At 53.6% G+C, this 21,483-nt stretch overlaps 8 protein-coding genes and 1 non-coding gene across 9 annotated transcripts; 5 read left to right on the top strand and 4 right to left on the bottom strand.

Annotated features, from left to right (window-relative positions):
• Nucleotides 1–52: 52 nt before the first annotated feature.
• C8Q71DRAFT_740525 (acyltransferase-domain-containing protein) lies at nt 53–1,679 on the bottom strand. Its single transcript, XM_047922768.1, has 8 exons — nt 1,340–1,679; nt 1,270–1,288; nt 1,107–1,211; nt 932–1,043; nt 792–880; nt 680–738; nt 185–614; nt 53–120 (listed from the first exon to the last, which is right to left on the bottom strand). The coding sequence occupies exons 1-7, from the start codon at nt 1,497–1,499 to the stop codon at nt 202–204; spliced, it is 957 nt and encodes a 318-aa protein (XP_047782109.1). The 5' UTR covers nt 1,500–1,679; the 3' UTR covers nt 53–120; nt 185–201.
• Nucleotides 1,680–1,944: 265 nt separating this feature from the next.
• On the bottom strand, nt 1,945–2,595 carry C8Q71DRAFT_740516 (uncharacterized protein). Its single transcript, XM_047922767.1, has 4 exons — nt 2,544–2,595; nt 2,251–2,481; nt 2,163–2,192; nt 1,945–2,113 (listed from the first exon to the last, which is right to left on the bottom strand). The coding sequence occupies exons 1-4, from the start codon at nt 2,558–2,560 to the stop codon at nt 2,062–2,064; spliced, it is 330 nt and encodes a 109-aa protein (XP_047782108.1). The 5' UTR covers nt 2,561–2,595; the 3' UTR covers nt 1,945–2,061.
• A 1,101-nt stretch (nt 2,596–3,696) lies between these two features.
• C8Q71DRAFT_417501 (S-adenosyl-L-methionine-dependent methyltransferase) lies at nt 3,697–5,119 on the bottom strand. Its single transcript, XM_047918425.1, has 3 exons — nt 4,676–5,119; nt 3,886–4,623; nt 3,697–3,825 (listed from the first exon to the last, which is right to left on the bottom strand). The coding sequence occupies exons 1-2, from the start codon at nt 4,920–4,922 to the stop codon at nt 4,091–4,093; spliced, it is 780 nt and encodes a 259-aa protein (XP_047782107.1). The 5' UTR covers nt 4,923–5,119; the 3' UTR covers nt 3,697–3,825; nt 3,886–4,090.
• Nucleotides 4,908–7,083, top strand: C8Q71DRAFT_417589 (PAP2-domain-containing protein). Its single transcript, XM_047918426.1, has 2 exons — nt 4,908–5,244; nt 5,315–7,083. The coding sequence occupies exon 2, from the start codon at nt 5,333–5,335 to the stop codon at nt 6,716–6,718; it is 1,386 nt and encodes a 461-aa protein (XP_047782106.1). The 5' UTR covers nt 4,908–5,244; nt 5,315–5,332; the 3' UTR covers nt 6,719–7,083.
• A 1,170-nt stretch (nt 7,084–8,253) lies between these two features.
• Nucleotides 8,254–8,358, bottom strand: C8Q71DRAFT_t29. The gene has a single exon. It is a non-coding gene; the product is annotated as a tRNA-Met (tRNA).
• Nucleotides 8,359–9,696: 1,338 nt separating this feature from the next.
• Nucleotides 9,697–12,747, top strand: C8Q71DRAFT_740486 (Fungalysin metallopeptidase-domain-containing protein). The gene is made up of 4 exons (XM_047922766.1): nt 9,697–10,273; nt 10,327–10,989; nt 11,048–11,714; nt 11,766–12,747. The coding sequence occupies exons 1-4, from the start codon at nt 9,872–9,874 to the stop codon at nt 12,596–12,598; spliced, it is 2,565 nt and encodes an 854-aa protein (XP_047782105.1). The 5' UTR covers nt 9,697–9,871; the 3' UTR covers nt 12,599–12,747.
• A 310-nt stretch (nt 12,748–13,057) lies between these two features.
• Nucleotides 13,058–13,909, top strand: C8Q71DRAFT_854513 (ras-domain-containing protein; the record flags this gene model as incomplete). Its single annotated transcript, XM_047927068.1, has 4 exons — nt 13,058–13,210; nt 13,271–13,318; nt 13,374–13,562; nt 13,637–13,909. 4 exons carry the CDS (start codon nt 13,058–13,060, stop codon nt 13,907–13,909), a joined length of 663 nt encoding a protein of 220 aa, XP_047782104.1.
• A 1,041-nt stretch (nt 13,910–14,950) lies between these two features.
• On the top strand, nt 14,951–16,555 carry C8Q71DRAFT_854512 (uncharacterized protein; the record flags this gene model as incomplete). The annotated part of the gene is made up of 8 exons (XM_047927067.1): nt 14,951–14,994; nt 15,051–15,085; nt 15,854–15,859; nt 15,917–16,057; nt 16,115–16,130; nt 16,191–16,239; nt 16,299–16,333; nt 16,384–16,555. The coding sequence occupies 8 exons, from the start codon at nt 14,951–14,953 to the stop codon at nt 16,553–16,555; spliced, it is 498 nt and encodes a 165-aa protein (XP_047782103.1).
• A 1,100-nt stretch (nt 16,556–17,655) lies between these two features.
• On the top strand, nt 17,656–19,513 carry C8Q71DRAFT_721148 (uncharacterized protein; the record flags this gene model as incomplete). The annotated part of the gene is made up of 8 exons (XM_047921413.1): nt 17,656–17,699; nt 17,797–18,002; nt 18,172–18,198; nt 18,265–18,362; nt 18,412–18,496; nt 18,630–18,740; nt 19,112–19,294; nt 19,398–19,513. 8 exons carry the CDS (start codon nt 17,656–17,658, stop codon nt 19,511–19,513), a joined length of 870 nt encoding a protein of 289 aa, XP_047782102.1.
• Between the last annotated feature and the right edge of the window lie 1,970 nt (nt 19,514–21,483).

Raw genomic sequence — 21,483 nt, 5'->3', positions numbered from 1 at the left:
AGGCCCTTTGATGCTGGATCGGGGTGCAATGCCTATTGAGCTATTGAGTAATCGCGTGTGCGGTGCAACACCTTCGAAGGGTGCAAACGCTCAACCATGTTTGCGGCCACTGTTACATAACTAGGCGGAACAGCACAATGCAACATTACAACAACAGATTCAGCTGATAGCTATATATACTCACAGCAAAGTCTACACCGGCTATACACGCTTGCCCACGACGTCTTTTCCAAGCTCTTCCACCTTTCTTTGCAACAGCGCCGTCACGGCGCTGCGTATCCTCGCAATCTCCTCCGCTGCCCGCCACTCAGCAGTACGCGTCGTCTCAGACTCCGACCCCACCTTCGTCCTCGGCGACGCCGCACCGCCCAACCACCCGCTCTCCGAGACCCGTGCGCTGACTTCCTCTTGGTGAGGCCTTACGGGGTCCTTCCTCCCACCATGTGTGCTTTGTGGGAGCTCCGGGATGTCGCCTTTGTTGACTGCGACATTTAGCGTCTCGCGGATAGCAGCATTGTCGACGGGCTTGCCGAAGGTGATGCTAAGTGCAGCACCGGGTCGAGGGAGAAACTTCCAAGGGGCTGATCGGCCTTCCGGCATCAGCTGATCGAAACCTGCGCAAACAAAACTGAAGCTCAGACACCGTCAAATCATTTTGTTGGGAAGGGAAGGGGAGTACCAGTCAGCCACATAGGGATGATGATTGGGGGCTTCATTGTCTCCATTAGTATGCGACCTCTGCAAATCCCCGACTTAGAATGGGCCCCAGAGATGACGATAATTGTACGTACATGCCCCATTTAAACCGAATCAAGTCTACGGGACTGTGTCCCGGAGCTCGGATGAGTTGATTGACTTTGCCTTCACCGAACAAATGGATCTGCACGACTTTGTAAACAACCGACTATAGTACGACATGCAAGAAACGTACCCAGGCACCGCTATTCAGCTTTCTGATGGCCAAGTCAATAGCTGGTTGGAATAAACCGTTGCCGCGAAACGTCTCGATGACCTGCCCCTTGCGGAAAAATGCAGAGAATATACTTGCTGGTTCATGTGAGCTCGTAGAACACAAGAAGAATGAAGGACTGAGCGAGAACACTCACGGATTGGTAAACATGATGTCAGATGCACCTAGGGTCCATCTCGTCATGCGGGAATCGAGCTGGTATCGAAGCGGAAGCACGCCCCAGACGAGTGGGTCGTCCAAGCTTAACACACAGGAGCGTCAGCTGAGCATGTCTAAGGCCGGGGAGTGGCATTACAAACGTTGAGATGTGGTTCGAAACTTCGCAGAGGCGTCAGAGAGACAACGGACGAAGCGACGGCAGAGACGTACTGGTGACCACACCACGGCCCGCGTTTCTCTCATCGCTCTCGAGAGCACTGAACAAGTTCTCCAGGCCATTTACAGACACTGAAGAACAGTAGCCGATCCTGAGGAATGTCTTGCAGAGTAGCCCCACTGTCCCAACTGTCGCCTTAGAAAGCAAGGACATGTAGGGCAGGCGTGGATTCCAGCTTTTTGACTTCTATGGAGGCTCTGCCGAAGCTAGAAGCCTGAAGAACAGCTTTAATCTTGAGAGTCGAGGGACTTGAGTATGAGGACGTGAGTAAGTAGAGGCAACTTGTCAGGAAATTAATGGGTCCAGCGCGAAACGCTTTCGTGCGAGACACGTCACATGCACCGTGACTGTGGCGGAACAGGACTGCCCGGCGCCAAATTCAAATTGATGGAAAGCAGTCCGGCGTCCAACCTGGTCCAAACTTGGCTCAGTCTGATTTACAGTAAGTATGCGAGTTCGCCAGAAACAATCACTGAGTCAGATTTCGGAAGGGATGCCGCTGAGACTTGCTCATCCAGCCGGAGAGTAGACCTTTACATCGGACTGTAACTCATCCATTCTTGTGATTTTGTTTGGGCACTCTTAGGCTTAGCCAAAACCCAGGACACCACCATCATACTACTCCATTCAGCAACGTCTCAACACACTACTGTACACAGACTGATTTCCGACGCGCGACACCTTGCTCGTGGCTACTACAACCGGAGACATTGCTTCACTGAGCAATGTTGAACTGGCTGGACTCGGCGTACACCTGATTGTTATTGCTGGCGGGAAACGTCAGCTACGGCTCTGACACCTCGAGGACACACTCACTTGGTGTTGACGGCCCTCAGCACGTAGCGACTAGTTGTGGTTAGTGTCAGCTGCGGTCGTGGCAGGCATAACACGAAACCAGACTCACCCGGCCGGCACCTTGGGCAGGCGGAACGTCACCTCGTCGTTGGCGGTGCGCACGTTGTTAGCGACGTCCCAGTTGTTGTTCTGGTTGTTGCTCGACCTCAGCTCGAGGTTGAACGCAGCCGGATCGCCACGCTGGATCTGCCAGTGCTCGGTGACCTCCTGGCCAGACTTCCAGCCCGACGGGGTGTCGAGGACGAGGGCGCTGGCGACGGACGCCAGGAATAGGAGCGAGCTGTGTGGGGTTTATCGGTGGACGTCAGTAGAGCGGCGACCAGCGGGTGGTCGACGACATACCTCAAGATGACTTTCATGTTGATTTGAAAAGGCTGTGAATGCGGGGTTTCTCTGCCTGGGGTTCATGCCGTCGAGGGCCACCTTTTATACGCCTACGGCAGAGCCTTCTCGTGCACGTTCAGCAGCACGCAAGGTCGCTACTCAATGCCGAAGACGTTGCATTGACCCTGACTGCTCCATCGAATGCATTGAACGTCAAACGTGGCTGGACACGGGGTCGACAGCACTCCTAGTAGACGGAGACATTGACCAAGAAATAAGATTTCGGCGCTGCGTGGAAGAGTCTAGAGCCGCTACCTGTCGGGCCCCCAGGCGGTGTACGGGATGCCACCGGTGCGGTACTATTTTTCAGGTAGAGAGGCATGGCACGGTCAACGATCCCTATCAATGAACTAAGTGATGTCCATCTGAGTAATAAGGAGTAATAAGGACTCAACGCAAGGCGACGATTTCGGGTTTCCACCCCAACCGGAATACAAGGACATGGCATCGTCTCCATACCTGGGCCGCTGCCACAATGGCAGATGCTTCACGGTCCTGCAGCGTCACGTTGCTTAGCATGTTACCTACCCCTCCGAGAATAGACCCATCACCTAGGGCGTTTGTGTGGACGTGGAGCACTTCGCAAAACGGAATCTGACACGTACGTCCAGGTGAACGTGCGCGGCATAGCGTTCGCGAAGTGACGGCGGTTCACGCGCAGGCGAGCCTACATTGACAGTAGCCCACGTTCACTTGTGAAGAGGTAAATGCATTGCATGCCCCGTACGGCATCAAGTGATACCGCCACTATGAATGATGGGCTGCCATTGAAGAAAGTCTCCACACCTGCGGTTGGGCGCCTGTGTGGTCGTCCAGGCGGGCGTCGTTCAAGACGTTGACGAGCTGTTCTAGGCACATTGCGCAAGGTTCGCAAGGCCAAGGCGCTGTCAGCGCCGTTGAATGGAGAAAGAGTACGACTTACGTCTCACCGCGTAGAAAGTCCAATTTGCGAGCCGTGTGACGGCGGACGTTCACCAAGGTGCTACCGGCGGTCAGTTGGTTGCTTGCGCCATATGAGACAGATGTTACCTGTGAGGTGCTATGCGGAACCACTCGCATAGAAGACCGCTACATTTACCGTGGTAATGACCATATAGGATTGCCAGGTCCACGAGCACGCAATCGAGATCCTTGTGTGAGCATACTATTCTCTGACCATCGGCACTGCCAGAGGGCTGTCCACTATCCCTGCTGTCGTAGCCACGGGAGCCGGTCAAATAGTAATAGTGGGTACGCCGTCCTAGACATTCCAACCGACGGTCAATTGTGTGTGACGACATTGGCGGCATGTGCTACGAACCTTCGGTCACTGAATGCGACTGGGTAGCATGACATATTGAGCCCGGCTCGTGATACTATGCGCTTCAAACGTGGGTGCATGGACCGATGCATCATTGTCAAGGAGCTTCTACCGATACAATCAAAGGCAACAACCGTTAAATACTGTCAAACCCAAATGATAAGTAACTGTCGCGGCCGCTAGGTCAAGGCGTATATACCAGATATCATTGCCCTGCTTTCACGAATTTGCCTACGCGGTGCCACCATATGTGTTCCTCGCTCTCGTCGGGTAAACCCCACAGCTCGCCTTTACTCCAGACATCCATTTGTTTGATCCACTCGTGCGTCGGACGGTCGAGGCAGCATCCGTCCATTGCGTATTTCCACACAGGTGTCCAGAAGTGCTGCCACCATCCAACGTCGGAACGGGGGCTAAGAACGTGCTCGTAGAATAGCAACTGTCCCCCCGGTCTTAGCACTAGGTCGACGAGAGTCCGTATGTTCTTCTTTGGGTCGGGCACTGAGCAAAACGACAGGATAGATATGATGGTGTCGACCGAATTCGGCCCTCCCAGAGCTGATATGATGGAAGCCACATCCTCAGCACCGTATGGCAAAATGACGAGCGTTCCCTCGGCCTCGGTGAAGCCAGCTGCGGAAGCGCGCTGGCGAATCTCGACATGCATGAGTTGGTTCGGCTCAAGCGCGACGTATTTCGTGACCTTGTTGTCAAGATAGTTCACCGTGTGGCCGTATCCTGTCCAGTGTTATCATGGCTATTCCCTCCGGCAGCGATAACAACGACATACCGGCACCCACATCCAACACTACACCTTGCGCGTTCGCAGGTATGAGACCTTCCTTCACTGAGCGCGAGTTTGCATCTACGCCGTCTCCGTATGCACTCCACACATGCATCATGAAGATCCGCGAGATCGCGCGGGGACGGAGAAGCAAGGTAGGCGAACGGAGGATTGCGCGAAGAGTTGGAACGAAGCCGAGTTGCAGGCAGAGCTTCAACTCGGACAGAACAGCCAATGCTGCAGATAGTTTCATGGTGCCTAATGTCACTCGACGACTTGGCAGCGCTGTGAGAACGACGAGTCCGGCGAGAGCGACTCGCAGTGGGAAAGCATGGTGCAAACACGCTGCGCCGCTGCAGTCTGAGTGCGTCGTGCGAGACGCCGTTGTCGGAGTGCCCGCTGAGTCGGCACGTGTTCGAGCCAGCGCTGCCGGACTCACCGCTCAGTGACGAGCGCGTAACTGCCCATCTTCGACCACCACCTCTGGGACGGGCTGTGCGAGGCTTGGGCTCAGCATTGACGCATTGACGAGGACGATCAGCTAGTGGCTTGCTGTCTAGGCTTTTTGAGGAATCGTCGGTGCGTTGCAGCAGTGGGTATACCGGAGTCGTAGGAGCTGACTTCGCACGTTCACTCTCCCGGCAGGTACCCATAGGCATCTCGATGTCCGTCCAAACATCAATATCGCGTGCTCTACAGAGAGTATGGACCGCATTTATTGCTGCCGTGGGACGGCTAGATAAGTCGCTTTCGCCCAAGGACACACTCCGGCGGCTTAGCCAGCGTCAATGGACGTTTTCCGACTCGATTTACCTCTTCCACATCGCCCTCGCTACCTTCTGGATGAGCGTGATGCAGGCGCCAGGCTTTCCGCTCAAGCTCATGATACCCACTCTCTACGCAATCATGATCCTCATACCCCTTACCTCCCAGTTCTTCATCCCGGCTACCCCGATCTTCGCGTGGCTCCTCACGTTCTACACGTCGCGCTTCATCCCCGTAAATTGGCGGCCAAATATCTCTGTCGTCCTCCTTCCGACGCTGGAATCCGTGCTCTATGGTGCTAACATATCCGATCTCCTCACCCGCTTCACCCACTCCTTCCTGGATATCTTAGCCTGGCTGCCGTACGGCGTCATCCACTTCATATTCCCATTCGTTGTCGGCGCTTTCCTTTGGCTGTTCCGAACGAAGGAGGCGCTGCACCTCTGGGCCAGGGTATTTGGCTACATGAACCTCATCGGTGTCATTATCCAGATCCTCGTACCTTGCGCACCGCCGTGGTACGAGCTCATCTACGGGCTCACCCCCGCGAACTACAGTATGCCAGGCTCGCCGGGTGGTCTCGCACGGATCGACCGGTTGTTCCACTCCAACGGTTACACTGTCACCTTCAGCAACTCACCCGTCGTCTTCGGTGCTTTCCCGTCCCTCCACTCGGCATGCGCCACCATAGAGGCCCTCTTCATCTCGCACTTCTTCCCACAGTGCACCAAATTCATCTGGACGTACGCGGCGATCCTCTACTGGGCGACGATGTACCTTACGCATCACTACCTCATTGACGTCGTCGGCGGTTCCTGCCTCGCCATCGCCTGTTTCTACCTCTTCCTCCCAGACGCGCTCAAGGGCACGAATGCGCTCCTTCCCCCGGGTGGACTGAGCACCACTACGTTTGGCGGGCAGCGATCAAAGTACGAGCTGTACGACCTCGACGAGCCCGTGGGTAGGCGGGGACGGGGCATGAACAGCAACATCATGCGTGACGCGTCGGACTATGACCTTGAGGAGTCCGACAGGGAGTCCGACGAGGAAATGGACATCACATTTCGTTCGCCGATCACGCCTGGGCCGACGTCTGCGACTCCGCTTATGAAGCCAAAGGGCGGCGCAGCAAACCAGGCGAAGAAGAGCCATCGGCATACCGCGAGCATCGCTAGCCTCATCCGCGCGGAGGAGCGGGCAGAGGAAGGGTGGAGCCCCATCACTGCGTCGTTCAACATCCCGCCTGTACCGCGGAGCGACGAGACGAGAGGCCCGCGGCCATAGACGGCGGTTGCTTTAGAGCGTCTTGGGGACATTGGGCGAGGGTTCGGTTGGGTTGTCGCTTCTCTGGTGTATCCATGTAATCTCCCCTTCTCCGCGCACAGGTAGCCTAGTACTCTTACCAGACAGTCTCTTCCCGTTCGCAGCATCCTATACAGTTTGTCAATCACTCGCTCATTCACCGCAGTATCTATATTCGTACAGATAATGTAACCAATACTGGAAACAATGTACAGATCGCGTGCAGTCTGCAGTCTACTTGATACAGTATCTGTGCTAAGTAGATGTGGGCATGAAAGTTGTTGTTACTCAGTGATGTGTCAGGCTGCATGTGGTTGCCTCTGTGGATGGGATGGTCACACTGCTACTACAACAATTTGAGTTCTGTACTGAACATCAGTGTTCTAGCTATGGACCACAGGATAGCTTGCAATTGGTGACACTAGTGACAGATGGTTATTGGTTGGATATATGAGAGGGTGTACCAATGACCTAGAGATTAGCTGGTCCTGACTAAAGACAAGCTTCTCCCTATTGTAGTAAATAACAAGGCTTGTATGTAGTAACAATATTACTGACCTTCAGTAATGCGTGAGGCTAAGAAGTTGTGGACTAGTTAACCCAACTAGTCTTGTATTGACACTCAGAGTGCTCTTGACTAGTGATTTATTGCCATCCCAGTTGGATAGTATAACTTGTCTTCTTGTATACTAACACTCTTGATTAGTATCTTATGATGTCTTGGCTTGTGCAGATAGTCAGAGCCTCAGTTAGGCTTTTAAAGATGTTAGCAGAGATATATGCTGGTCAGCTAGTGCGCTGGGATGGTGGTGGTATGAGTACAAGATGCTCTGTTCCAGATTTGGCTGCAGCCGGCCTTATATACCCCAGTGTGGGAAAATCTGGAACAATAGAGCTGAAAGTACTATTGTATGTACCAAAGCACATTCCACTGTTGTACTACCTAATTTGTCCATGAATAGCAGAACAAAAGGATTAGTCAGTTCATCGTTTTCCTAAAGCTACATAACCAAAGGAAGAGAAACACATCTTTTGTCCTATTGAACCTGAACTCCTGTTTGTTCTAGTTCCCCTTTTATCTTACTCCCTTATTTGTTCCCTCAAATAAGATCATCCAAAATGCAGCCATTGCCCATTATGTAGTCCATGAATCATACAAATAAAGCAAGGTGTTCCTCATATCCCCATCTCACTACTCTCCCCCATGCTGCCCATCTCAACCTCTGAGTCAAAGACAGTATCTTTGTCATGGCTGCAAATGCTAGTACATTTTCCATTAGCAATGTTTATTGCATGTCAGGTACAGAACATAGATATAGTGCAACATATACTTGGTGTTGGCATTGCGTGAAGCCCATCACTTGTGGCAAGACTTAGAGAGTTGAGGTTTTTGAAGGCGCTTGAAAACAGGAGACTTGCGCGCCCAAACACTGTGAAGTACAGTACACATTGCAAAGCTTCTACAGGTGGTCAGTGCGAGGTGACGCTGATTGCTAGAAGCAAAAACAAAAGTAAATTGCTCGGGACGAGGGTCGAACTCGCGACCTTAGGATTATTTTTCCATCATGGAAATTCATACAGTGGTATGAGACCTACGCTCTAACCAACTGAGCCACCCAAGCTTTGGATAACACTGCCACCAAACCTTTATAGACATGTTAGCTAACATACTGTTACTCAAGCCTTCGCGCATGGAAGTATGTGCCAGGTACTGATTCAACATGTCGTGATTGTCGCGGATACACGTCCTCGAAATTTGGAGTACACTATTGCGCTCGGGGTCCTAAGTACATTGTACCAACGGACCGGAGTCTTCAAGTTCCCACACCCAACTCGCGATCACGTGACTTTATGGACGCGTCGCAGCGACAGAGGGCCGTCTTAAGCTTTTTCATGGATCGCATGGTAGGAATTGAGTACCGTCGCGTCGCTACATAGTCCATTTCACTTCCTGCAACTCAAGTTCCAACCCAAGTCTGTTTGTTACTGAAACGCGACGTCTTACACCGTGGAAGGCTATACATAAGTAAAGAGCGCTATCACCCGCGGTCCGCAACTGATCTGATGTAGTGACAAGCTCACGGAAACCGTCGGTGAGTTCGAGCCCGCATACTATCTTCGACTGCCTCAGCTCAAAACACGAATAGCAGGGACTACGATGATACAATGGTCCTTTTGGTCACAAGACGATTGGTATGTTTCCCGATACTGGTGGGGGGCTTCAAGAGGGGAAGTGGAAGCAACCGTGAGCAAGGTGAATGTGTTTTGTGATTATCGACTGACAGTGCCACATATCTCCATATCTCTAACGCCGGCACCGTAACGTTGGTACTTATGTAGTGCCGATTGCGGACACAGGCGGATTCGATCCTATTCTCTTATGGCGCTCGCAGCTCCGACGCGCGTTGAATTCAAGCAATTGCTCATCTTGTCATGTAGGCTTCACATGCGAGTCACGTCAGAACATGGCATCGAAACGTCACTGCAACACACTGCCAGTTGCCATGCTGATGATAACTTGCAATTGCAGTGACGTGCATTTGCAGGCCTGGTACTGTCAGTACGGGCAGCGTCTAGATATCGCAAAGTAGAGGGAATCGGGTGGTGCTCACAGCCTATTCCACTCTGTGGACCAGCAGATATCAAACCGGAAATTAAGCCAGAACCCCGACGCTGCAGACCTGCAGGACAACATGCGGAGGGGGGTGACTTGACCCATTCCGAGGCTCCGAGCACGCAAGTTCGGTCACGCGACAGCCTTTTCGAGCCGGGATTTGAATCATAATGCGATCTATGCAAGTCACTTTCCGGTCGTATCTCGTTTGACGTCGCACCAATGCGCTGCTGACAGAACCAAAGCAGCAGGCCAGCAGGAAAATGCGGATATGGGAAGAGGCACGGTACGCAGGAGTCACTGGCAGCGAGCGCCTGAGGTGACTGCGCTTCGACCCGCGGGAACGCCGGAAACGGAAGGGTCAGCATCTCAACGGCTCGCGTGGCGCCACCCGCCAAGATAAGAGCGGCACGTACGCAGCCTCAGCCCGGTTCTCCCCAACCACCACCACTCCCTCCAGCTCTCTCAGTGGGGGGTTCACAGCACACGACCGCTCGCTCACACACCGATTCATTCTCACCATGCGTCGTTTACTCGTCGCTTCGGTCGCCGCGCTCGGTCTCGCTGGCGCATTCGCCAGTCCTGGTGGCAACCACAACGACAACCAGGTTCGTCGCCGGAAGACCCTCAGCTTCGGCCCTGTACACCCACATGCGGTCTACCGTACGGATCCTGTCTACACGTCCAGCGGGTTCGCGGACGCGGGCAGCGACCCGGCCGAGGTTGCGCAGCACTTCGTGGAGGAGCTCATGCACGAGACTTCACCCGCCAGTTCGTTCGTTATCCGCAAGGATTCGTACACGGACAAGAACACCGGCGTGAGCCATATCTACGTCCGTCAGTACATGCACGGCATTGAGGTCGCCGACGGAGACATCAACGTCAATGTTAAGGACGGTGTTGTAATCTCGTATGGTGACTCGGTATGTAATTGCGTCATCTCGTAACACATCGTACCCACTCATATCTCTTCAAGTTCTACCGTGGTTCCGAGCCGGACCCGTTCGTGTCCGGTCTTGTGCGCGGTCTTCCGGATGCCCACTCAGAGTACTGCGCCGACCTCTTCGAGGAGCTTGAGTCGCGCTCGGAACACGTCGAGCAGCTCTTGGAGGCACAGGAGGCTCTGGGGCTCCAGAGCGAACAGGTTACGCTCGGTAGCAAGAATCCCGCCGCGCTCGTTGAGCAGGCGTCCGGGGACCTCCCGCTCTCTCACGAATGGAACTGCGAGCACGTCAGCACGCCATTCTTCATGGCGAACCACGATCCGTTTGCGCAGGAGTTCGGGGACCTCCCGCTCTTCTACGAATGGAACTGCGAGCACGTCAGCACGCCATTCTTCATGGCGAACGACGATGCGTTTGCGAACTCGGAGGACGCTCTGGGCGACCCGACGCGTGCCCTCCTCCAGTTCATGATCGCCGCGACGCCGAACAAGACGCTCGCAGAGGACCTGATGGAGAACCCTGCTGCGCACCTTGAGAAGATGCAGTCCACTTGGGAGACGCACTTCGTCGGCGGTCACGGGGTGATCTCCGGCCTTGTGAGCAACGTTCCGGATACCGTCAACCCCGTCAAGGCGAAGGCAGCGTTCATCCAGGTGCCCAACGGCGACTCGATGTCCCTCGAGCTCGTTTGGAAGGTTAGTTTCCATTTTTGGACGTGTCGTGATAGAGCTTGGTTTCTGACGATCGCTGCAGTTCGAGGTCGAGATGCAGGACAACTGGTACGAGGCTGCTGTCAGCGCATCCCAGCCGCATCGCATCATCTCCGTCGTCGACTGGGCGTCGGACTCGCCGATGCCGGTTGCTCCCGTCCCGCCGAACGTCGAGAGGAACACTGGTGTTTACAACGTCTTCAGCTGGGGCATCAACGACCCGTCCGTCGGCAACCGCTCTACGCAGAAGGAGTACTTTGACTCCCTTGCCAGCCCAATTGGGTGGCACTCTCTGCCGTTCGCGAACGACCCGCATTCGCTCCGTATGAAAGTCAAGAGTGGACCCAAGGGTGAGAAGTGGCGCAACACCACGACCACCTGGGGCAACAACGTTTTCGCGCACGAGAACTGGGAGGGCCGCAACGACTGGGAGGCCAATTACCGCCCGGATGCCGGCGAATCGATGACATTCGACTACAAGTACGTGCCCAAGAAGACGGAGAGGGAGGATGCGCTCGACGAGGCGAAGAAGTACATCAACACGACGGTCACGCAGCTGTTCTACACGAGCAACCTTGTGCACGACCTCTTCTACCGATATGGCTTCGATGAGGTCTCGGGCAACTTCCAGCAGCACAACTTCGGCCGTGGTGGTGAGGAGAACGACGCTGTCATTGCCAACGCTCAGGATGGCAGTGGCTACAACAATGGTAAGTAGCAATGTATCCGAAGCGAATGCAGTACTCATCGGCTTCTTCTAGCCAACTTCATGACTCCCCCTGATGGTCAGAACGGTCGCTGCCGCATGTACCTTTGGAACACTGCGAACCCCTACCGTGACGGTGACCTCGAGGCCGGCATCGTGATCCACGAGCTTGCCCACGGTCTTAGCACGCGGTTAACGGGTGGTCCTGCCAACTCCGGCTGCCTCGGCTGGGGCGAGTCTGGCGGCATGGGTGAGGGCTGGGGAGACTTCCTCGCCACCACCATCCGGAGCAACGCGAACTACTCAGACTACGCGATGGGTGCCTGGGCTGCTAATCGCGAGACCGGCATCCGGAATTACATCTACTCGCTGAACGAAACAATCAACCCCTCGACGTACAAGACGCTCGACAAGCCCGGCTACTGGGGCGTGCACGCGATCGGCGAGGTCTGGGCGGAGTTGCTCTGGGTCGTCTCGCAGCGCCTGATCACCAAGCATGGCTTCGTCGACACGCTCTTCCCCCCACTCCCGCATGCGAACGGCACCGTGCCCGAGGGCGACTTCTACCGCCCGGCAGAGTTCACCGCCGCGGGCGAGCGCAAGCCGCTCGTCCCCAAGCACGGCAACTCGCTCAGCGTCCAGCTCGTGCTTAACGGCATGAAGCTGCAACCGTGCAGGCCGTCGTTCTTCGACGCTCGCGACGCGATCATCTCGGCGGACCAGGTGTTGACCGGCGGCGAGAACTTCTGCGACCTCTGGACCGCGTTCGCGGAGCGTGGCATGGGTCCTGATGCGCGTGTGGACGGCCGTACGCCGTGGGGCGGAGGAGTGCGCACGAACGACTACGACGTCCCGGTGAAGTGCAAGGCGGATGAGCCTGAGCTATGAGCGGGTGGCGGCTGTGTCTGTGACTCCTACGTGCCGGGTGTTTGGAGACGGTGGCCCGTCTTTAGGCTCTTAGACGGGACTGTTACTCGATATTCCTTTGTAATATTAGTTCCTGTACATCTATGGATATAGACCTACTTCATGCCTGATCGCTGGCCTTCTGGACATGCGCCTGTGCTGAGCATCGGTCTGAACGGCGTTGGCAGTTGGAAAACACGTGTGATGCGTACTGGATGCGTACCTCGCAGCCACAGCCGCGGCGATTACGTACGGGGCATGAAGTCACCCGGAGGCGCGCTCTGGTCGGCTCACCTCCACTGGCCAAACACGCCTCTTCCGGCGGTTCTGCCATTGTCTCCTCAACCTCCTCCAATCCTCGTCACGATCCCTCCTCTCTGATCCTCTTTCACGCCCCAGATCTCTGTTCTCTTTGTTACGACTCCAACGACTATATAGACAATGTCAGGCGACAAGGATAAGGGCCCGGTGAACGTGAAGCTGCTTCTCATTGGGAACTCGTCAGTGGGGAAGAGCAGTCTGCTCTTGCGGTTCTCGGACGAGCAGTGGTTGCCAGAGGATGAGTCGAGCGCAACCATTGGCGTCGACTTCAGGGTGCGTATGTGTTGTAATGGTCTGGCCTGCAGCGATCCTGAAGCTTGACGGCCGGGATAGGTACACAAGATGGAGGTCAAGGGGCGGAGGGTGAAGCTCAGCATATGGGTGCGTCAGCCGTCTACTCTTGATATACTCGTGAAGAGACTGACTGTGCGTGCAGGACACTGCGGGCCAGGAGAGGTTCCGGACGATCACCTCGTCGTACTACCGAGGCGCGCAGGGCATCATCCTCGTGTACGACGTCGCGAACCGCGAGTCGTTCGATGCGCTTCCGCGGTGGTACTCGGAGTTGGAGACCTACGTGTCGAAGTCGGTGGTGAAGATCATCGTTGGGAACAAGGTGGACAAGGTGCGAGCCACATCTCCGCCTGCGCCGGAATGAGGCTGACATCCTAACTTCAATCACGGCTACTCCGTGACCAGGAGTTCTCCCGGCAAGTGACGTACGCGGAAGGGCAGCGTTTCGCTGAGCGGATGAACTCGCTCTTCATCGAGGCATCCGCAAAGACGTCCACCGGCGTCCAGGAGGCGTTCCAGCAGGTGGTCGAGCGGATCCTTGACACGCCAGAGCTCTGGGCTCCTGCGATGAAGAAGGGCGTCGGCCTGAATAGCACGGACGGCGGGAGCATGCCTGGCAGTATCAACCTTTCGGAGACGGAAGGCAACGCCAACGAGGGCGGTGGATGTAGCTGCTGAAGTGACCGGAGCGAGTCTGTGTTCCGTGCTTTTGATACGCGGTGTGCTGGATTGGAGCGGTGTATGATCTGAGGATACCTGTGTATAGTAGGTGGACGCTCTACGTTCGTGGGCTTATACCGTATGGAACGCTAATGATCGCCTTGTTTCCGTCATGAGGACGGTATATATAGATTTGCTTTCGAAGGGTTGTACCGTTGGCATGCGTGATTCGTGTCTCCGCGAGACAGTGTCAGACTGCCTGTGCTCTTTTGGCGGCTCGATCAGTTGACAGGCAGATGCTCATGACAGCGCAGATCGGCGCTGTTAGCGAATGAAGTGCGTTTGACGCCAATTCTCATCGTGGCCAATGCGGTGAGTGGCGATGTTACGAACAGTCTTGTATCCATATTTATGCAATGCATGTTGTGATAGGGATGCACTTCAGATATGCAACCGGTCGTCTCCACTGTGCTATCGCCGAGACGTTCACTCAGCGGACCTGGTGTGGCCATGGCCGTGCTTGTCTCCTGGTTGCAATGCCATTTACTCGACAGGAGCATCAAGTTTTGATACTACTGCAGGAATTACGTGTATGTTTTTCACGGTCCAAGAAACTCAACTCACGTCGTGATTTGTGTTAAGTGTGGATGTTTCATCCAGATGTACCGACATATGTTGGACATGTCAAATGGAAAGGCCACTAAGGTGTTGTCTGTCGCATGGCGACCGGCGCCGATATCTAGTTTAGGTGAGTGTTCCAGGACATAAATACTTATCTCCGCTTTCCCGCCCATATCGCACTGCCATTCGGCCACCTACCACCCACTAACGTGGCCACAGCATGAGGGCACCCAACGCCGTTACGCGTGTTCAGCGTGTTCAGCTTTCGATAGCTACTATGGAAGGTGGCCGGTTACTTGAAGCCACCGTTCAGTGGTAACAGTCAACGGCGACAGTCGCCGCAGCACTCAGGTTTGTATAACAGTAGACATTTTCTCTAGATGACGTTGTCAAGTTCACTGTCGCATAAGCTGGTCTCCCCTTTCATCTGCTGGCACCATGGCTTCAAAAGAAGAAGCACTCATCCAGTCAGTCTTCTTTACGTGAGTGTTCTCATCGACGTAGACGTTCACGGGTCCTCATACTCACGTTCATTTAGACAGATGGAGTACTACTGCAACGCGTCGATTCTAGGTAAGATGACCAGAGTCAACGAAGTGAACTCCTCATTAAAATTCGTCCCAGTGATGCTCGCATACGAGTGCATTGCATGTTTACCAAGTGAACTCAAGCTCATATGGACGAGCATCGGCAGCCCTGGCCACTGGATTCGGATCCTCTATTTCCTATGTCGTTACCCTCCAGTCCTCTATATGACCATCGAGTAGATTAACCCAACCAGTACCAAGGTAAGCCCTCATTGTGCTCTGCGGTACGAGGGCTCCTTGAACCTCATGATTAGGCGTGAGCTCAATCACTTTCTCGATTTTGGCCCCAGCAGGATCACTGATGTCATGCATTTGCATTAGTTGCGTCGGTATCAACGTTCTTGACTCTATCGTATCCATCCAACTGTTGGCCATGCCAGTCGGTGAGACACCAACGGCTGTTTTCAAGCAGACCACTGATATCAAGTCGATGTACCCCGCAGCTTTCGGTGTGCTTCGTGTATATGCCGTGACCCGTCGTGACTGGCGCCCAACCGCATTTGCACTGGTGTTGGGTCTAGTGCCCGTAGCTACCAATCTCGTGAGCTCCATACTCAGCTGTCATGGCACTGTGGGCAACTGAACAGAAACGAGTCCACGTAGTTTGGTTCTGTACAATCTGGTTTTGTCGTGTCGCGACTTGCCAATGGGCAACTGCAATGCTCTCAGTATGCCCTTATCCCTGCTTCACTTACACATAAGTGCGCTCACTTGATGGAACCGTGCATGTGGCATCACTGACTCGATTTCTCAGGCGTATGTATGACTCTCCTCCAATCAATTAATCTTCAGCTTGCTCATTGTATCGATCATTTAGTCGTAATTATCACCCGTGCATGCACGATAGGCTTCGACTTCTTCGTGGTCTCCATCCTGTGGACCAGGGGCTCGCAGGTCTGGCGAGCCTCGAAGGCAACGCTGCAGGAATCTAATCTCATGCAGCTCCTGCTGAAAGACGGTATGTACGACACAGCGATGAGTCGTACTGAAGGGACTTCTGAGTTTTTACTTACAGGCACTCTTCTCTTTGTGTACCATCCTTCATCAATAATTAAGATTTAGGCAGCTGATGCGCCTGCGCGTTCTCGCAGATTTCTCCTGATCCTCAACTCCCTTGATGTCGTTTTATGGTTGAGCATAGTGAGTCTGCCTTCAACGTTGCGGACCTGACGTAGAGTTGATCGACAACTCGTCCGCAGGGTTTCAATTGGATCACATCTTTGTTCATCTTGCCGTCAGTGATCAAGATGCTCATTAAATCGCGACTGACGTGCGTCCGTACAGAATTGCCTGTGCCCTTGTGGCCCGATGCCTGCTCAATCTGCGCGAAGTCACCGGCCCTTCGCAAAGCAGTGCTGGTCAGGACGTCACCGAACTCTCCTTTGTCCACTCTTTGGGTGGAAGTCATGAAACGACGCAACCTATGGGCAACCTTGATGCCGGCACCACAGCCTAGGCATGATGATTGGAAGTATCTGGTATGTGCGGAGCCCCGCCAAGCGTTTCCGTTGACGCTGAGTCTATTCGATTGTGACCCGCTAGCTCGTTTACGTCAGGGGACGAAGATCCTGACAGAAGTTTTGCGACTGTCAATCGAAGTGAGATATTACTCGCGCCCGTGACGTGCTACATAGTAGCTATGGAATATGTATTGTCAATGGCCGTTCAGAGAACACTTGCTGATTCAGCGCCCGCGCGTTGTCTTCACTGCCAGGGGACAACTTTCATGACTCCAGCGACATGACTCTCCGATGGCTCAATCGTTGCAGGAGAATACGATAACATGTCGACCTCATCTATAGCTTCCCATATTCCGAACTGCCCTTCGAGCCAACGACCTTCGAATGCAACAAACGACCTCGCAGCTCTACCTCAGGAGCGTGCCAGGAGACGCGGAACGCGGCTACATCGCCAGACTCCGGCCGCTGGGGCTATCTCTGCCCCCCCCGGGCCCCCCCCCTCAGCGCCGATCAATGTCACCCGGTCAGTTATATATTCACGGTCGCCGGCATTGTCGATTCAAGGAACTATGCACGCACCTCTCGATCTGCCGGCGGTTCGCCCGCAGGACTTGCGGCCGATGTATACACAATGGCGTCTGGCGTCACGTCGCGGGCCGGGCGCCTCGCAGCACCATGCTTAGCTCGAATTCGTGACTGCCACCGCGGTTCTGGTTTGCAGCGCCTTACCTCGACTGTCTGTTAATCCACGGCTGCACGACCCTACCGTGCTATTCGTGCGCTCACAGGCTCGATGGTGCATCTTTGACGCCCCGATACGAGACGTATCGGAGGTCGTGGTGCATGGAAGCTGCGAACCAAGCTAACATCTCTACTGATATGCAGCAGGCCTATCTGTACCGTGCGTGAGCGCTGTGCAGCCGTGTTTCATTAGAACTCAAGGAGATTGGGAGACTGATACAAGGCGGAGACGCTTGATAGTTTCTCATCGGATCAACTGCTGCAGAGATATAACTCCATCGAAGCCGTGCTCGACCGCTAGCTATTACTGTGCTCATGCGAGCCTCGCTTGCTTCCCCAAACTTCCTTGACCGCCATGGCTTCAACGGAACAGGAATTGATGCAGCTTCTTGCCTATACGTGAGTGTCATTTCCAGGTTAGAGGTCCGTGAGCATGCATGCTGACCGGATTGTTCGTACAGACGGATAGAGTACTACTGCACTGTCTCCGTTCTAGGTGTGCTCGCATCAAGCAGTTCAGACCCAAAGGACTTTACGAATATTTTGCAGCAATGCTTGTTTATGACTGCCTCACGGGAACATCTCGCGAAGTCGAGCTCATTTGGACTAGGAAGATCAAGGCCACAAACTGTCTCTTCAAACTGTCGTTATTCGCCAATAGTTTTCATGATCCTCAACTGGCTACACTTGAGCAGCGTCTCTGTACGTCTTCTCTATACGCTGGAATATTGAGCATATTGAGCATGTCTCACCCCGAAAAGGCGTACGTCATAGTGTACTCTTCCACTGCCTGGGTGTTCCGCTGACATCATATGTTTGCACCGCGGCCCTTATAGCTGCCGTGTTGTCAGCATTTTCTATGTTTTATCAGCTTTACAAATGGCTGTGATACCAACTGGTAGGCATCATTCAGGCTACTCATGTTCAATTGCCGTGCTCAATGCGAGGCTTGTAATTTCTGCAGCTTTCGGCGTGCTTCGTGTATACGCCGTGATAGACCGCGATTGGCGCACGACACTATTCACATTGATTCTTGGCTTATTTCCGACAGCAATAGATATCGTAAGTCCGAGTGAGAATACTCACAGTGTCAGCTACCAAACCATTGCAGCTATATTTCGCCAAGTCTACATTTGCTGTACTGCCACTCCCAGATGGCCACTTGTCGTCCAACACAATCACTGTCAAGTGCGCTTGTACGTTCCGCCGCGAAGTGTCAAGCTAACGCCCTTCACTCTACAGACGTACCTTCTATCATCCCAATCGATTGTGAACGCATAGCTGAACCGCACTGATCAGTCGTAATCATCACCCGCTCTTGTACGATAGCCTTCGACGTCTTCGTAATATCCGTCTTGTGGTCCAAGTGCCGCCAGGCATGGAAGACGTCGCTGATTGCGCGGCGACAACACTCCTTAACCGAGCATCTACTGAAGGATGGTAAGAGAAAACAGTACAAAGTAGCGTAGTGAAAGGCTGACTTCCGAGGAGGAACTTCTCTTTTTCTGTATGGCCAGCTCTTTGTTACAACATTAGGCTTTAGAATCACTCATCCTGTGATCTATTCAAGGTGTCTCCTCGTGATCAACGTCCTTCACATCATTCTATGGCTGACCATAGTAAACATATGCCATTTACTGCGATCTCGACCTCTGACCGACGTCTGTTCAGGATTTCGAATGGACCACGACTCTATTCCTCCAGCCGTCTGTGTCAAAATTATCGTATTTCTGCACGCTTGTTTACTTATCAGCCTCGCAGAATTGCTTGTGTACTCATATGCCGATCATGCCTCCTGAACTTGCGCGAAGTTGTGGAGCCTCCGCAGAGCACGACCGACTTAGATGGCATCAATCTCGACCTCTTATTCACCCCCACCTCAATTCAGGATCAAGAATCTGCTATAGCGGGCGAGGGTAGTATCCGCAACATGCCTACGAGATCCGCATCTAGTCGTGGCACGGGCCTCCCTGTAAATATGGTTGATCTTCAAGGTGTGCATTTATCGCTCCGCATAGTTGAATCTACTCGTCTTACATATGACTAGATCGCAAGGAGCCAATATTGTGACCATCCGACGCCATCCGTATCTGTTAGGACATGCGCATCAAGTTGGGCCTAGCAGGGGATGCTCAATAGACTTGTTGTACAACAACAACTGCCGTACTGGAAAAATGCGTCCATGGCTACTAGCACGTCCCGGGCGCCAGTAATATCTGATTGCGATTGACAGTCGTGAATCTTCTGTCAGGATCTTCGTCCCCTGACAGGAATAAAGATCGTCACCGGAGTCGTGTCAAGTTCCGACTCACCTTGTGGGTGCACGTGAGCTCAGATCGTTATCTGCGCCCTCCGACCTGGTAGGTGTCGTGTGAATGTATTCGTCTGGACGACAATTCAGACATGATAGAAGAATAGGGTCAGAAGAGGCGACTTGAGAAGGCAAGTGAAATTATGGAGCGGAGCCACTGCTGGCGATGACAGATCACTACGAGCTTTGGCCTCGAATCTGGTTATAGACCCTCTTGCTACATTCATATGAGACATAGTTCAATCGAGATGCAACGTGAGGTGCGCACCATACTTCATGTGTCCTCGTTTAAGAAGCTCTCATGACTGACTTCAGTATGCCAAACAGCAGATGGTTGCGGGCCGCCAAATTCGCCGAACGTGTAGGCAATGAAAAAGTACACCTTTGGCCCGGGCATGCATGCATGCATGCGATCATGATGGAAATTCTCTACAAGCGAACTACGGAGTCCCTCCGCATCCCTCCGCGTAAGACTATCCCCACAACATTCGGAAGTAGCACAGAAGAATCGATCTGCTCCCTGAACACCTGGGTTTCGCGTAGTTCATTGATCACGTACGACCGCGTGGCCGGCGAACGTTCGTCCGTTAACATACAGTACCGCACTGGATCGGTCAAGTCCGTCTCGGGTGTTCTGTCTGTCCAGGATTTCTTGACGGGTACGTGGCAATTGTGCTGAGCGCTCGCTGGCGCTGACTGAATGGGGATGCGCTTGTCGTAGGTGTCAAGGACTCAGTCAGATGGCGATCGCCGGTACACTTCATCCTGTCGATGGGGCGTCTTGAATAGCGGGGAATTGAGGCGGGCGTGTATCCGCGTGTTGTGTCCATGCGTGGCCCGAAAATTTGGCTTAGGACATGACGAATGACGATAGCTCACATTTTCTCTAGACGCACTGGTACTAGCGTGACAGGGATTGTCAGCTTGCAAGCGATCCCCAGATTCTGCAACCTGTAACATAGAAACTAGTCAATTCATGAACATCCGGCTCATTCCAGTTTGTTCTAGTCGTTTCGAGAGGGATAACGCGCAGCACACGTCGTCCGTTCCCAATTTCAAGCAGCCCCATCGGTGTTCAAATTCGAGATGGTTTCGCGGCTACAGCTCCGAGGAACCCAGGACACATTCAGCCGCGAGTCCCGCACCGCATCTAAATTCATTAGATGGCTAGTAACCCCAGAGTAAGTCCAGGACATGCTTCGAGCATCTTTGTTAATCTTCGCTACACTGCCACATACGTCATCTCCCCTTTAGACTTTCCGATTTTGGAGCGGATGAAGCCCGTGCGAGACAGTAAGGACTCACTGGCTGACCGGCCTCTCATGCTAACCGCCCATGCCCCGGAGACTAGACGGCTGTGATTATAAAGATACACATAGGCAGCAGCCATACGCCACTCAACGGGGAAGACAGTGATTCAACGGAGGAGATGCTCCCGCGCAGGCCGCTCCGTGCGGTGTAAAAACAATAGAATAATGCGATTATCACTGAGCCAAATGAAAGCCATGCTCAGGCATTAGCCCCTTGCCGAGCTACAGTATTGCCAATCTGGGCATGCACGCTCTACCAGCCACTAAGGTACATTGCCTCTTGATTGCCTCCGTCACTCACTTCCTACGATCCGACTGATGTCGGGTTCCCGAGAAGACAACATAAGTACTTTTACCGTAATTTTATCCCACTGAACGCTCGTAGACTCCTCTTCACGATTTCTACTTACGAGACATTGAGTTGATTGACAGCGTGAACATCCTATAGGAGCCTCCACCTGAATGCCGACAATCGTGTGCCGACACTTGTACGTTCGTGCCAATCGTGATCTGGTGCCTTCATTCTAGCTCCCCACGGTGCGGGGAGCTCATGTTCAGACAC

Source organism: Rhodofomes roseus (genome assembly GCF_022264815.1).
Source record: "Rhodofomes roseus strain CIRM-BRFM 1785 chromosome Unknown C8Q71scaffold_4, whole genome shotgun sequence".
NCBI lineage: Eukaryota > Fungi > Basidiomycota > Agaricomycetes > Polyporales > Fomitopsidaceae > Rhodofomes > Rhodofomes roseus.
Note: the sequence above shows the minus strand (reverse complement) of the source record. Positions and strands in the feature narration are given on the sequence as shown.